Source organism: Rhinopithecus bieti, unplaced genomic scaffold, assembly GCF_001698545.2.
Source record: "Rhinopithecus bieti isolate Rb0 unplaced genomic scaffold, ASM169854v2 scaffold_32083, whole genome shotgun sequence".
NCBI classification, from domain to species: Eukaryota; Metazoa; Chordata; class Mammalia; order Primates; family Cercopithecidae; genus Rhinopithecus; species Rhinopithecus bieti.
Genome location: NW_016814096.1, coordinates 2,232,342 through 2,249,297, shown reverse-complemented (window position 1 = coordinate 2,249,297; position 16,956 = coordinate 2,232,342). Strand labels below are relative to the sequence as shown.

Below are 16,956 nucleotides of genomic sequence, written 5' to 3'. Positions count from 1 at the left end.
ACGGGGTTTCACCGTAGTGGCCAGGCTGCTCTCGAACTCCTGACCTCATGATCCACCTGCCTCAGCCTCCCAAAGTGCTGGGATTACAGGTAGAAGCGACCGCAGCCGGCCTGAAAAACACCTTTTAAGATGAGGATGCAAGAAATGGAAATGTTATGTCCACACAAAAATATGTACATAAATGTTCATACCAGCACTATTCATAATAGTCAAAAAGTAGAAACAGCCCAAATGTCCATCAAATGATAAATGGATAAATAAAACATAGTAAATTCATATAGTGGAATATTATTTGGCAATTTAAAAAATGAAGCACTCATAGATGCTACAATGTGTAAGAATCTTGAAAATATTATGCTAAGTGAAAGAAGCCAGTCACAAAAGACCACATATTGTATGATTCCATTTAAGTGAAACGTGCAGAGCAGGCAAATCTTAGATTCATGATGGCCGAGGGCTGGGAGCAAGGTTAAGAAAGAAATGTAGAGTGGCTGCTAATTGGGGTGATGAAAATGCTCTAAAATTGATTGTGGTGCTAGCTGCACAATTCTGTGAATATACAAAAAAATTTACTCGTATATTTTAAATGGGTGGTTTTTATGGTACGTGAATTATATCTCAATAAAGCTCTTATTTTAAAAAAGAGAAGAAAAAAGGAAGAAGAAAGAAAAGAGAAAAAGAAGGATGATGAGGACAAGGACAAGAAGAGAGAGGATGAGGAGGAAGAAGATTGAGGAGGAGGAGGAGAAAGGGAGGAGGAGAAGGAGAGCGGGGCATGGTGACGTGTGCCTGTAGCCTTAGTTACTCGGGAGGCTGAGGCCAGCCTGGGCAACACAATGATACGCCATCTCTAAAATAAATAAATAATGAAGAAGGCAGTGTGAATGACCAACTGTGTCAAACACAGCTGAGAGGCCATGTAAGACAAAGACTAAGAATGGACCACTGGATATTTTTTGTGTGGTAAAATATACACAAAACTTACCATTTAGCCATTTGTAGGTGTAGAGTTCAGTAGCATTAAATACATTCACACTGTTGTGCAACCATCACCACCAACCATCTACCATCTCCAGAAGTTCTCACCTTTACAAATAAAAAGCGCAGTGGCACAATCTTGGCTGACTGCAACCTTTGCCTCCCGGGTTCAAGCGATTCTCCCACCTCAGCCTCACGAGTAGCTGGGATTACAGGTGCACACCACCACACGCAGCTAATTTTTGTATTTTTAGTAGAAATGGGGTTTCACCACGTCGGCCAGGCTGATCTCAAACTCCTGACCTCAGGTGATCCACCTGCCTTGGCCTCCCAAAGTGCTGGGTTTACAGGCATGAGCCGCTGCACCCAACCCAATAAATCTATGTTTCTATGTCTACAAATATAACAGTCTCAAAGCGTACTCAAATACAGGGGGAATTCAGGCAGGAGGGTTTGACAGAGGAGTAAAGAAATTTGAGCTAAAAGACCAAGAATGAGTTTGTATCTGTCTGTTAGTGGTCTAATGATTTCCTGAAGCCTGTAACTTAGGAACTCCTGAAAGTACAAACTGGTTTGGTTTTTTGTTTTGTTTTTAGTTGTTGTTTTTGCTGTTGTTTTGAGACAAGGTCTCACTCTGTTGCCCAGGCTGGAGTGCAGTGGTGCAATCATGGCTCACTGTAGGCTCAACCTCCTGGGCTCAAGAGATCCTCCTGCCTCAGCCTCCCTAGTAGCTGGAACTACAGGCATGAGCTACCACACTCGGCTAATTTTTGTATTTTTTGTACAGACAGGGCTTTGCCATGTTGCCCAGGCTGGTCTCCAACTCCTGAGTTCAAGTGATCCTTCTGCCTTGGCTTCCCAAAGTGCTGGGATTACAGGCATGAGCCACCACACCCGGCACAAACTGGTTTTGAATATGAAAGGAATACACATTTTCAAGGAAAACAAACTTTCATTTAGTATTCAGAACTCATCTTTAAAGTCTTCCATGTGATTTTCAACCATGATAAGCAAATATGGGTTTTAAAAAGAAGGAAGAGGAAAGTAACTAGTGGTTCTGAGCCCATATTTTAAAAACTCAATCATAGGTAAGTGAGCGAATGGACAAGAGATTTAAGTAATTTTCAAAGTTAGGGCATTTGCTATTTTATCAGTGGCTCAGAAGGCTGTCCAAAGGCTATAGATTTAAACAGATAACATGGTGTCCTCGAGATACTGGCATTTCCATTTTTAAGGGTAAATATCTGAAAATGATGATGTTCAAATTAAGAGTCTGGTGGCAGTTTACAGTTATACATGGAGTCGAAAGAAATCAAATACCATCTCTATTCTTATATACGGATTATTTATTGTAAAAATGTAAGCAATTACAAATTGATCTGTTGCGAAATCAGTGCAAATTAACATTAATGTAATTCCAAGTGAAAAAAATGAATTTGATCAATTATAATCAGGAATAAACATTAAACCATGATGGTGCTCAAGTTATTTTCTGACGACACTGGTGTATTAAATGTGCTTTTCCTATGAGAACCTTAGAAAAATAAAAACTTCTGAGTAGATCATCTTTATCTTTCCTTTTATATAATTATAGCCATATTTTAATATAACAGGCCATGAGGTGATAGGTAAACATACATAATTTCAACAAATTTTATCAAATAAAATCGTATTTCTAGCTAGAAACTTTCCTTCTAATCATTTTAAATGAATAATCCAACCAACTGTCAAAACAAATTTTTTTTTAAATGACTGTTAAATCCTAACCTTCATTTTCCCCTGGGGAAAGAGCATTAAAATTGTTACACGATCTGCTATGGAAAGCGGGATTCTCTATTTTGAAGCCACTAGCTTGCATTTGCGCATCTAGCACTGGAGAATCTTCATCCAGTGATGGGCGGGTTACATAGGTGAATGCTAAGCTTCGCTGCACAGGCGCAGGGCCCCGGCCTCACAGATTTGCCTTCTCCCTTGCAGCCAAGTGAGACTCGTACTGCACAAAGGTGTGAATCGCATTCTGTTTTAAGAGAACAAGATGGGCAGGTTAATCACGTCATAGGAAGCAACGTGATATTTACTTAGTTTTAATATGTATGCAAATGAAAATAATAATTCAGAATTCATTCACTTTAACTGTCTTAAATTGCCCAGGGCTAAAATGAAGAGTATGTGTTCCGCTGGTGAGTTCTTTTATCTCTCAAATGAATTTCTGCATAGCTGCTTAAGAAATCTAACAGCGGCAGGTAATGGCCCCTGCAGACTGTAATGCTGAGTGGTAACTAAGCCGCGCCTACTCCAACCTAGCACACACGGCCTCTGCGTGGCCAGGCTGCTCCCAGCTTACCTTAGGCTTCTCAGCATTGTACTTGTCCAGAAGAGTCTGGATGCGGGACCCGTAGTCAGGGTGGACCTCAGTGAAGTTCTTGATCTAAGGCCAAAAGAAAATAAATGCAAGCATTACTCTAACTCCCTACCATATCACTCCCCAGTGACGGTGGTTTCCCGGTGTTTACTCTACAGGGGAGGAAAGATGTTTCAGTAGGAGGCAGTACTACAGGTGTTTAATAATGCCAGCCTCAGAGTTAAGATGCAGGTCCAGTGAACACTCTGACATATACTGGCTGACCAACCTCGGACAGGTCACTTAACTTATCTGAGCTTATGTCCCTCTGCCAAAATGTGCAAGAAAATGACACCTAATCTGTATAATTTAAAAAATACTATTTGGTCTTTGTCCCCCATTCCTGACACAGATCTAAAACCCTTCGAATTTACTGTCTTTTATATACTACTAAGATGATCCATGGGGGCCTAGATAGCTTCCTGATGGAGGCTGGCACCAGGAAGAACAAGCATGCAATCAGAAGGTTAGAACTTCCAGCCCCACCCCCAAACCTCCAGGGAGTGGAGAGGGGCTAGAGATTGTGTTCAATCACCCATAGCCAATAATTTCATCAATCATGCCTATGTCATAAAACCTCCAGAAAAACCTGCAACTGGCAAGGTCAGCGAGCGTCTGGATTGCTGCACACTCCAGGAGCTGGAAGGGCGGTCCACCCAGGGAGGCACAGAAGCTCCGAGGCCTTCCCCCATGCCCCTCTTCCATTTGGCTATCCCTGAGTTATATTCTTTATAATAAATCGGTAAACATAAGTAAATCATTTTCCTGAATTTTATGAGTCTTTCCAGCAAATTATCAAACCTGAGGAAAGGGCGTGCGAACCCCTAATTTGCAGTCAGAATCTGCAGAAGTGTGCATATCCAGGGTACCTCATTTGTCATCTAAAGTGGGAACTGACCCCTAAATCTTTGGGTTCTGACTCTAGCTCCAGGAGTTACTGTTAGAATTGAATTGAGTTAGAGGACACACAGTTGCTGTCAAAGAATTAGAGAATTGCTTATTGTTGGGGAAAAAAACGCATACAACCTAGGCCAGGCGCAGTGGCTCACACCTGTAATCCCAGCACTTTGGGAGGCTGAGGTGGGCGGATCACCTGAGGTCAGGAGTTCAAGACCAGTCTGGCTAACATGGCAAAACTCCATCTCTACTAAAAACACAAAAATTAGTCGGGCATGGTGGGGCATGCCTGTAGTCCAAGCTACTGGGGAGGCTAAGGCAGGAAAATCTCAGGAGGCAGAGGTTGCAGTGAGCCAAGATCATGCCACTGCACTCCAGCCTGGGTGACAGAACAAGACTTCATCTAAAAAAAAAACCCACACAACCTACCTCACAGGATGCTGTGAGAAAAATGCAGAGAGGTGAGCTGCATTTACTGCATGGAAACAGCTGACCTCAGAGTAAGCGCTTAACAAGTTACAGCGATTTACATTGAGAAACGGGCCCAGACACAGCCTAAAGTTAATGTGAAGGATACAAGAACACTGGTACACGGCAGCGCAACTCCACATACTTCAGGCAGGAATTCCCCAGCAGACAGCAAGAGGAGCCATGGCACTGGGAACCCATAAAAGCCTTACAGTTTCAGCATATGTGAAAGGAGAATGCCAAGGGTTCCAGCTCAGTTCTGCTACCTGCAAGCTGTCTTATACATTCTCTCCAGTAAAAGAAGATAAATCCTGCCCTGCCTACCGCACAGAGCACCCGTCAGGCTCTCTGCTGATACTTGAACCCAGGCCCTTGGACACAGCCCAGACAGCTGCTTAGCCCAGCTGCCCCTAGGAACAGAGAAGAAACAACTAGGGGCCAAGGAAAAAGGGGGATTTCTAGATTTGCAAAAAGCTTAGCTCTGGGACAGGCCAGGAAATCAGAAATGACAGGTCTTCATGCAGCTCAATGAGCAACCATCAGAAATACCCCAGCACCTTAGCACGAAAGTCTAGCCTGCCTTTTGGAAGCACTGCAGTTCTTATTCCAGAAATCATGCAAATTTCTAGTTTGCATCTGAAGGAGAATCAAGGTATCGCGACATTAGGCCTTTAGGCAGGTTTCAAACCATAAAAATGCAAAAAAGAAAGACAGACAGACAGATTGACTGATTGACTGATTTTAGAGACAGGGTCTCCCTATGTCGTCCAAGCTGGCCCTGTACTCCTGGGCTTAAGCGATCCTCCCACCTCAAGCTCCCAAGTAGTTAGGACTACAGGTACATGCCATCACACCAGCTGATATATTTATTATCATCCAAAGTTTAAGTAGAATTGCAGCAGGACTCACATTTTGATATTGGACATTTACTATCTTGCACAGAACTTGGCTGCAGCCGAATTAAACAGCACAGGATAAAATTCACTCTGAACACAACTAAATTAGTACACATTGGACAAACAGCAAAGGACCAATGGATATGCCAGACCAGATAAAACACGGAAAGAAAATAATCAGAAGTTGGTTGGGGATTACTAATATTTTTTTTTTTTTTTAAGTCCTCCTAGGTCAAGCACAATAGAAATGGCACTTTCTTTTTAGGGTTCTCCCACACAGCTGCACTGTCTTCCCAAGCCAGCAGAGGGCACACTTCAGCTCACAAAGACTCACCGCTTTCTTTTGGATGAAAATTTGTGCATCTTTCAGGTGGCCTGCAATGTTCTCACACAGACGTTTCCTCTGTTCCTCATTCAGCACGTTCACATAGAATGCCCGCACCTGCTCAGGGAAAAGAGCAAGTGCAGAGAATCGAATCACCAGTTTATCACCAACAAAGTTCACCTACTACAACACTTACGAAATCAATGATAAAAAAAGTTAGAATTTAAGAATAATTTTAAATTACTAACTAAAACTGTCATTTGGGTTGTGTTCATTTTTTGTTTTAAGCAAAATAAGTAAAATTCATTTATTAATAGCTCTTAACTGCTTTCTAATAATATCCTTTATAGTAACTGCTATAATTCTCTTATAAATAGATCTACAATTTAAAACCTCACCACATGCTTAATACTGACAAGTCTAAAATGTGCAAGCTGCCTTTGAATGTAAACTTAGCACAATACAACCTTTGTTCAATTCACCCAGAACCATGGAGGAAAATAAAAACTAATTTAGCCAGAGATATAATTTGATATACAGATATGTAATTATATATAGAGATAATATATCTAAAAACTACCTCATTTATACATGTGCATCTGTAGTTATTCTGAAGCCAATATTTCTTAGGCAAAACATATGAATAGTGATATTTTGCTAGATTATTGGGTTTGCCTCTAAAATAAATATCCATAAATTAAAATGAAAAATAGGAGCTTAGTATCAGGTATGTGAATCTGAGCAGCCTCTGCCCAATTCTGAAACAGGTTGTAGCTATGATTTTATTCTTACATTTCATTCATTCATTCCACTCATTCAACAAATATTGAGTATCTATAATGTGCCAGACTCTGTTCTATGTGCTGTTCTATTAATGTTTATAAAGTCCAATAACACCCAATTATCCAAAGTATCACCTTCATAATATATTAAGAGATGCATCATTTCCCTAAGTCATCAAATATCAGGCTATAATTATGTTTTTAAATTTTTGAGTAAAGTTTAAACCTGCTACCAAAGTTAATCAGACATAACACAATCTAATCAAAGTACTATATCCTGGGGATTTTCTCAGGCCCATCTCCAATTCACTAATTCTCTCTTCAGCTGTATTTGACGTATTTTGTGAAAACGTCAACTGGGTCACGTTTGAGTTTCTATTTCAAATGTGAAATATCTGTTGAGTTTTTATTTCATGGATAGTAATTTTGTTTCTAGAAAATACTATTTGGTTCTTTTCAAATTTACCTGTTTGTTTTCTCCTCATATCCTATTGTCTTAATAATATTCCCTTTTTGCGTCTCTTTAAATATCTATGTTTATTTTAAAGCCTCTTTCCAATGCTCACGTCTATGATTCTTCCATCTATTATTGCATGTGTAATTTCTCATTAGATTTCCTTGTATGTATTATAATTTTTCACTACGACTCATCTTCAACAGGAGTTATCTTCTGCAGAAGTACCAAATGTATCCTAGTTGTGAAAGTGTCTTCCTGTGGTGATTTTCTCATCTCTGCAAAGACCTAACAGCGTTCACTGATTCACTTGTTTCTCAGTTAAGGTCTTTCATGGTTCCAACTGGAGTAAGAATGCAGGGACCTCATTTGAGCACAGCATAGGGGAAGGACTCCCAATTTCTTGGAGTTGACTGCTTCCATTTAGAGCCCACATGCTTCCAAGCTGCATCCTCAGTCTGATGGGTAGTTGAGGTGCCCTTTCCTGGTTCTCACCATTATGCCAAGAGCTGAGCTCTAGTTCTGTGAAAACTGTGAAGCCTGTGGCCTCAACTCCTAACCCCTTGGAGGCATAAAATCTTCATAAGGTACAAATCAGGTCTGGTTATCATTACACAATATATACTTTCAACGTTCATGCACTACTCTGATTCCTCTTTCATTTGTGGGACTTGGAAATTAAAACTTTCTTGTTTTTTTAGCCCAGCTACATTATTAAAAAAAATTGATCCTTCTATGGGAAAACTGGGACAGTAAAAAATAAAACAAATAAAAAAACTTAATTTAGCATGTCCATATGTGAGAAGTAGAAGAAAGGCCTCCCGTGTCAGCTCAATTTGCCATCTTGAACCTCAGTCTACACCTCAGTCTGTCACCTCAATCTACAATCTTGAACATCTTGAAGTGTAAGAATTTGTTCCTGCAATTCCAGTGGAATGCTGCAGCCAGCTTGCTTATGACAGTAGAAACACAGCCATTATAAAGATTAAATTACATAAACTTATAATTAAGTATAGTACAAACAAAAGTAATACTTAAAACATCATTTCCTAATTAATAAATATTACCTATGTTTTTGAAGTCATTTGTGTCTACTGTATCACTATGGGGGAAATACTATATAACAGTGATATAGCACATCATTTTGCAATGCCACAGGTTTAGTGACATCATGTTAGTAGCCTGAAATCAGCCCTATGAAATATTTCCACCATGAAAATGGATAAACACTACAAACCAGGGCTTTCTCCCCAGGTAGCCAGCTGTTAAATATTTATCAACACACCACTGAATAAAAATCCATTTAAAAAAAAAAACCTTGCTGTCTCAGAGATTTAGTTAATCACTTTTACAACTAGGATACATTTGGTACTTTTGCAGAAAATAACTCCTGTTGAAGATGAGTCATAGTGAAAAATTATAATACATACAAGGAAACCCAATGAGAAATTACACATGCAATAATAGATGGAAGAATCATAGACATGATCATTGGAAAGAGGCTTTAAAATAAACATACATATTTAAAGAGATGCAAAAAAGGAATATTATTAAGACAATAGGATATGAGGAGAAAACAGGTAGATCTGAAAAAGAACCAAATAACATTTTTTTGTTGTTGTTTTAGTTTTGGTTTTTGTTCTTGTTGTTGTTTTGAGACAGAGTTTTGTTCTTGTTGCCCAGGTTGGAGTGCAATGGCACAGTCTCAGCTTGCTGCAACCTCTACCTCCCGAGTTCAAGTGATTCTCCTGCCTCAGCCTCCCAAGTAGCTGGGATTATAGGCACCCGCCACCATGCCCAGCTAATTTTTTTGTATTTTTTGTAGAGATGGGGTTTTACCACGTTGGCCAGGCTGGTTTCAAACTCCTGACCTCAGGTGATCCACCTGCCTTGGCCTGCCAAAGTGCTGGGGATACAGGTGTGAGCCACCATACCCAGCCTACAGGTTTAAGGGTTAAACAAAAAAAAAAAGTATGTGTACATATTCCATCACCAGGGGCGGAATGCAGTAGAGCAATCACAGCTCACTATGGCCTCGAACTCCTCAGATGAAGTAGCCTTGATAATATCTATTGTTCTATCTTCCAATTCACTAATCTTCTCTTCAGCCATGTTAACCTCCTTTAAAAGCCATCTACTAAATTCTAAATTCAGTTGTTATATTTTCTAGTTATGTCCATTCAACTCTTTTTCTATAGCTTAAAGTTCTCTTACTAAATTCTTCATGCTGTCATCTATTTTCTTAAACCTATTAATCAGTCATTTTAAAACCTGTATCTGACAGTTCCATTATTTAAGCCTCCAGTAAGTTTGTTTCTACTGTCAGTTTGTAGGGGGGGTTTCTCTCCCTCTTGATTTTCAGTCATAAGGTCTTAATGTGTTAGGTGCCTGGTCATTTATTGCTGAATGCTGAACATTTCCATATAAAAAGGTCTAGAATCATTTGAGGTTCTATTTTCCACCAAAGAAGATTGTGTTTGCTTCTGACAGATGGCGTAGAGAGAGATCACCTTAATCCAATCTGAGACTGAGCAGAGGCAAAGTTGTGTTTCATGTTTTGTGAGAGCAAGTTTATTTCAAGTTTGCCCTTATTCCTAGGCATGGCCCTTCAGGGATTTCAACTGAAAGCCCTGAGTGTAACTAGAGGCTCTGCTTCTTTGCAGACCTTGAATTCCAATTTTTGTCCCTTCAGACTCATAAGACTGCTGTAAACACCACTCAGCTTCTGGACCAGTGCTTACAAATTAACAAATACCTCAAGAGGAAAGGAAACCAAATGTCAAATTTACTTCTCTGCACTTTTTTTTCTGCACTTCTTTTCTATCTTTGATCTTGATCCTTTAAATCTTTGTTGCTTTGTTAGCTCTCCAAAGCCTTCAAACAAATGCTTTATGTATTTTACCTACTTTTTCAATGTTCTCCATGAAATGGTAAGTATGATACAAGCTAGTCTGCCAGAGACAGAGGCAAGCCCAAGTGAATCATTTTTAAGAGAATAAATCTGGACTTTCTTTTGTATTTCCCACGGGATGCATCATCACAGAATTATGCTATGAATCTATAACAATAGTACTGTGATTACTTAAAAACCACACTATATCCTATATAGTGATAAGAAATTCTCTCAATAAGGATGAGCACATAATATTTTTCATGTGTAAGCAATAGCCTCATTAATTAAGTTTTGCAAGGGTTGTATCAGCTGGTTTAATACCTGTATTGACCTCATATAGGCAAAATTCTTTGAGAGGCAGGGAATGTACCGTAATATACTTGGTGTCATCTGCATCACCAAAAATAATGCAGTTACATAAAAGGTTTGCAGGAAATGTTTTAAGCTCATCTAAAAATGGTTTATATCCTACAATAATGTAATTTCTTTTTTATATATACATATATACGTATATACGTAAATGCTTTTCAAGCAAAGATATCCTCACAGTGAATTAATTCATGTATTTAAGTATCTTTTACTTGGAACCCACATTCACAAACTGAGAAACTAGAAATAGGTTATAATCTAATTTAAATACTAAGTTTAACACTAACTGCTCAAACAGAGCTCTAGAACAACTGTACTTTTAACTTTATTATTTTATTGTGTGTGATATAAGTTACACTGGACACATTAAGGAGGCAGCTGCCCACCCACAGGCCCTTTCAAATCTGAGGGCCTCCTTCATATCATGTGCTGAAACAGCCCTTAGGACAGCCATAAGCGACAGGAAAGAGGATGAGCACTTGACCTGGGGCAGTTAACTAGAGGCTGACCAAGGCCAATGGTGCAACCTGGGGTGAAAAGATTAGCCAAGTCAATAGGATTCCATCTCTCTAGAATCTGAGATAGACGTGTTGAGAAAAGGAGTAAAAGGTGGTCCAAAAAAAAAAAAGAGTAATACATGGAGAAAGACGCCTTAAAGGAGAAACCATTGTGGAAAAGCCACAACAATGATAAAACAGAAGCTCTGACGCAGATAGGAGAAAACAGGAAGCCATGGTAAAAAATAATCGATTAGCACTGGCAAGTAGAAGCAGACAGATGGAGAATAAGCCACATGAAGGGCGAGCTCTGCAGTGGAAACGCCCACACTCTTGTGGCCAAGGTTCCTGAAGCTATTTTGGATCTCTAGTTCTAGTCCCTGAACCTGGGCTGTCCTGCCCAGATTCTTAGATTTGTCTCCACATACGCTGTATATGCTCATTTCTTAAATTCCCACGAAATCACTGTTTCCCCAATGTCTCCCTCCCCATATCCCTTCAATAAAGTTTGAAGAAACTGAGACAGAGTCTCCATACCTTGAGGCAAAAGACCAGAGGAATAAAACCCTTCAACTCCAGCCAGTTAGGGGCCCCATTTACTATCACAGATGAGTCTTCCTTGAATTCAATTTAAGATATATCAGACAGTTTGGGCGTTGCGGGTGGGAGGGGGGGGGTGCAGATTATGCAGGCATTGACAAGGAGAATTAGCAGGTGACTTCCATAGCAGACAAAGAAGTCATTACCTGAGTAACATTATCATCATTGGCAGTGTTGAATCTCCGCACTTCTCCAGGATACTGGGTGCTGTGCTCCAGGACAGAAGGCTGTTGTTCTGGAGCACCAAAGCTGTTGGGGTAGTAATTTGGAGCACCACCTTCAAAAGAAAACCACTCAGATGCACTTAGGAACAAGAAAAATCAAGTAGGTCTGCAAATAATCACTGTGATGAGAAATAAATTTAAGTGGTAATCAAATACACATGCACACATACACGGATATAAACACAACATACACATGTTATTTTTAATTTCCTGCATTTAGCTACAGGTAGCATGAAGATTCTTAGTGAACGTTGCCATCTGCTAAATGCTTGCACAGGCTGCTGCACTTTATGAATGAATCTCAAAGTCCCTTTTGACACTTCAAAGGGTCTCATCTATCAGTCTTCTGAGGCTTAGAGCACATGTAGAAGTTTATACAGGCTTGATTTGGCCACCATACAGGGATGAGGTTCAAAGACACATTCCAAAATTGACTTGAAAAATTGTGTCATTTGGACTCAGGTTCAATTCAAACACTGCATCACAAAATTCTTGATGGAAATCTGAAAGTTCTGGTTCTGCTCCTTGAATCTACAAACACAAGCATGGGGCTCTGTGATGTGACCTGACTGCTGCAAGGTCACACAGAAGCCAGTGGTAGATATGGGGTTGGAACTCTGGGTTCTTTGTCTCCTCCAGCCCAGCATACACAGTATTTCCATTACAGAACTCTACTTTGCTATTCCTTGAAGTGTTTTTAGGATTCTCAGGGTATCTCTCCTTTACTGACGATGATGACTTTGTTCCATTGTAGCTTCACTTTCACACCCTCCACAGATAAATAAAAAAAGAATTTTTAAGAAAATGTGGTAATTGTATATCAGCACTTACTTATCTGGGCTTATAAGAAACAGTGACAAATACAATCAAAACATTTTCTTTGACTTTTGAAATAAATTATGAGGCTTTTTTTTCATTTTGGCATATTTATTTTCTCAACTATACTTTGCTTTGGCTGATATTAGCAGAAGCTTTCATTACCCGAGCACACACTGCCTAAACAGGAGTGGCCCAGAAACATATTAAGTGGTTTGAGCAAACCAATCTGGGGTTAGAATTTTAGCCAGCTCACTACCATAACAGATAATCCACAGTAGATAATCAAGAGATGCCTATGTATGACATTCATCAAGACACCAAGTGTGTGTGTAGGGGAAGGAAGAACACCATACTATTATGGAGCCCAATTATTAGCTCAAGAAATTCAACAGATCAGCCACATCTACATGAAAAGCAAAATGCTCCAACAACCAGCCATCAGAGTGTTTTCTTCATTAAGAATTTGCTCTTTGAAATGTGCCTAGTTAATTTTTAAAATCCTGCTTCCAAATGAGCTCCGACCTTTACTCAAAGTGGGAGTTGTCTTTAAGGCACTGACCACAAGAACAAATAAGCTCTTTCATGGAGCTTCTAGGTCATAGCCCAAATGCTCTACTTTTAAAATCAGGCCAGGCGCAGTGGCTCATGCCTATAATCCCAGCACTTTGGGGGGCCGAAGTGGGTGGATCACCTGAGGTCAAGAGTTCAGGACCAGCCTGGCCAATGAAACCCTATCTCTACTAAAATTACAAAAACTAGCTGGCATGGTGGCACACTCCTATAGTTCCAGCTACTCAGGAGGCTAAGGCATGAGAATCGCTTGAACCCAGAGGGGGAGGCTGCAGTGAGCTAAGATCATGCCACTGCACTCCAGCCTGGGCAACAGAGTGAGACTCTGTCTCAAAAATAAATAAATAGATAAATAAATATAGCAAAATGTAACAGCTGTGGCCTTTGGGTGTTGGGACTATATGGGTATTTTCTTTTTTCTTCTTTTCCTATGTTTTCCAAATTTTCTGTAGGACACATATATTATTTTATTATAGAAAATAAACTTTCTTTGAATATAGACATCTGTGGTTATAAACATAAATCATCAGTAAAATTTCTAAAGGGATCAAGGCATGCAGTCCATATTACTAAAACACGTGTCCTAAATGGGAAAAGAAAATAACTGAGATCTGTATTAAACTGTGGAATAGTAAAAGGAAAAAACTTCAATCAAGCATTCTGCTTGACTTATTAGAATAAGTAATTAGAACTAGAGGCTGTTTGTACACGACACCAAAAAAAAAGTAGTTAAAAGAAAAAGATTGTAAGTTTGATAAATGAGTTCCAAAAAAAAAACAAAAAGTGGTAGAGTTGATTCACATGACTTTATTCACTTAGGGAAAAATGAAGGGAGGGGAATCCTTTGACTTGCTCTGCCTTCCCTACTCTCTTCTCCCCAGCCTTCCCTGCTAATTCTAGCTCCCTTCCAAATTCTAGCTAGGGCTAGACCTGCTCCTCCGGGGCCCCAACAGAACTGCAAAGAGAAACAAAAGACTCCAACTCTTGGCTTTCGCACTTCTAAGGGTCTAAGTCTTGGTGATTTTACAGTGATTTAAGGAACTGTCCATTTTGGTGAAGTGTCTTCAAAACCTGACTCCCAAGCTGGATGCTACCGTACTCTAGCCAGTGTGAAAGATCTTACTCCCTGCTTTTAACTACCGGATACAAGTAACATCTGAAGTGGAAACTCTCAATAAAATATATAAAATAGATTAAAAGCATGGAGAGTCCTCAGGCAGCCTAAATCTTCACTGCTGGGCAAAAACACGCCCAGTTAGCAGCACCTGGAGAGCACCTTCACCAAGCAGGAAGGTCCTGCGGGGCCACCTTGAGAGCCACTGGCCTGGCCTCCCACCCATCTGCTCCACATGCCCTCTGCCCACGCATGGGGAGCCCAATGTCTTAAGGCCTACCCTGATTGTCCTGCATGCACATGGGGCCGTCACGCTGGTAGCTGGCCACTCGAGCACGGTAGGGACAGTTCACAGGTATCTGAAGATAATTGGGTCCCAGGCGGTGGCGGTGAGTGTCAGGATAGGCAAAAAGGCGGCCCTGCAGTAATAAATGCAATAGATACTGACTAGGGGCAGTAACATATAACATAGGAATAGGCTGTAAACTTCATTCTGAAATTTGAAGTACAAAGCACTCTGTACATGGTTACCATAAAATTCTGCCTTTCCCCCTACTTAAGAGTGAAGCCTCTACTCTTACGAGTTCTCCCTAACTGAACAGTTCTTAATTTCCCAGGCCCTATGGCCAACCATAAATCTTCCGTCTGTTTTAGGCAATAATACCTTTTTCCCCCCTTCTGCATAACAAGTTAGTGTCTTGTCTTATACTGTATTACTTGCTATTCCCAAGGAAGTATTACATTATAAAACAAATATGCTAGAACATTAACTAACTGAAATACTGAATTAATTCTATTCCTCCTCATTCCCTCACTCCAGGGGAGGCACCAATCATTTGCTCTTAACAAAAAGCAACAAATTTCTACAAAACCAACAGTATGGGAAATTCTTCAAATAAGCACTTCCAGCTGGGCACAGTAGCTCATGCCTATTATAATCCCAGCACTCTGGGAGGCCAAGGTGGGAGGATCACTTGGGCCCAGTTGTTTGAGACCAGCCTGGGCAACACAGTGAGACCTGTCTCTACAAAAAAAAAAAAAAAAAAAATTAAAACATTAACCAAGCATGGTGGCATGTGCCTGTAGTCCCAGCTACTCCAAGAGGCTGAAGTGGGAGGACTGCTTGGCCCGGGGGTTGAGGCAGCAGCAAGCTGCAGTCGTGTCACTGTACTCCAGCCTGGACAACAGAGCAAGATCAGAAAAAAAAAAGTACCTCCCATGATGCCTTCTGAATTATCTTAGATACACTTCGAGCTCTGAGACTTTCTAGATATAAACAACAACAACAAAAAATCTATGTTTCAAAATGAAAGCCCTACAATGCCAAAGGTCATGAATCTAAGATTAAATTATGTTCCATATTAACCAAGGCAAGGATGGCAAGCATTTTGAAATTTCTTTCAGTTAATGCTCAAACAAAAGCTTTAAGATAAATTCCACATTAATCTTAATATCTAATGACTGACCTATTCTCATTATTCATACTTCTTTTCTATAAGCAATTTTCTTCCATTGAATTTATCACTGGCCTTGAATCTTAAAAGTATTTTTAGATCCCTAATTCTATAAGGCAAAATAAAAACCAAATTGAATAGGGCAACTTAAGCAATAACCTTGTACCAAATCACTGATACCAACAGACTTAATCCAGTACCAGGGTTCTGTCAATATTTTGCTTTTGGCTGAATGACTCCCTCTTATCATCATTTCAAATAGCCTAAGGTCATATTTAGATGACCAGCCATGCAGTCATGACCAAAACTCAGCTATAGGTTGGAAGCTGGTTGTCTCCTCTGGCTCAAACAGTTGTGCTCTTGACTCCATCAACAGGATAGGAGATACAATCCTGCCATGGGCAGCTCCTGAATGTAGCCTCTATCACATAATTCTGATTTTGTGTCACCCTGTGTTTATCAGGCAACCTTACCGCACCTATGGGTGGAGACCAGCAGAAGTTGGGAAATGGGCACAGTGAGGTCATACCCTGACACCAGTTTGAATCTAGGCCTTCCCCAAGGCCCTGTGCCTGAACTCCCTTGCTGGACCTGCATGAGTGGGAAAGCCTTTCCCACTCAAGCAACCAGCTCAACTTCTCCAACTCTTGGCAAAATACAGAGAATGAGAGCAAGAAAGGCTGCACCTGGGTCCTCAGGTATTCAGGGGACAGTCTCTCCGTGACTTGTATTATATTATTTGTCCATTTCACCATGGTGTGGCTCACCACTTTGGATAAAGTTATAAAACTTATTAATATGACCTTGTTAAAAGACATCTGTAAACACTGCCCATTAATATACCAACTGCCACTGCCTAGGCTACAATACTCATGAGCTCTCAGCAAGAATAACCCCAAAGCCCTCCTAACTGGCTTTCCACTTCTGGTCCAACAAGACAATCTACATACTCCCTACTCACCCACTCAAAAAATCTCAAATCATTCCTTAATAGTCACCAAATGGCTAAATGAGTACAACAGTCCTTCCCCAACTGTATGGCTCCTCATAGGCTCCATGGTATTGGAACTCATAGTTAAATGACCTAAGAAGGGTGGGGAAAAGCTAGGCTAGAAACAATAACTTGACAAACTTACGAAAGCTCTTTCAAACACTTTCTAAAACTCATCTTAAAAAAAAAAACCTATAAAGAGTATACTGAATTTAAAATAGATA

At 40.1% G+C, this 16,956-nt stretch overlaps 1 protein-coding gene across 1 annotated transcript in view; it reads right to left on the bottom strand.

Annotated features, from left to right (window-relative positions):
- Nucleotides 1–2,306: 2,306 nt before the first annotated feature.
- CAT (catalase) overlaps nt 2,307–16,956 on the bottom strand; it is a 35,818-nt gene continuing 21,168 nt past the window's right edge. The window contains exons 9-13 of the mRNA XM_017849719.1: nt 14,568–14,706; nt 11,707–11,837; nt 5,975–6,082; nt 3,323–3,406; nt 2,307–2,995 (exon numbers count right to left, since the gene is read on the bottom strand). Of these exons, the coding sequence (XP_017705208.1) occupies nt 2,930–2,995; nt 3,323–3,406; nt 5,975–6,082; nt 11,707–11,837; nt 14,568–14,706 (528 nt within the window). The 3' untranslated portion in view covers nt 2,307–2,929. The remainder of the gene's footprint in view (nt 2,996–3,322; nt 3,407–5,974; nt 6,083–11,706; nt 11,838–14,567; nt 14,707–16,956) is intronic.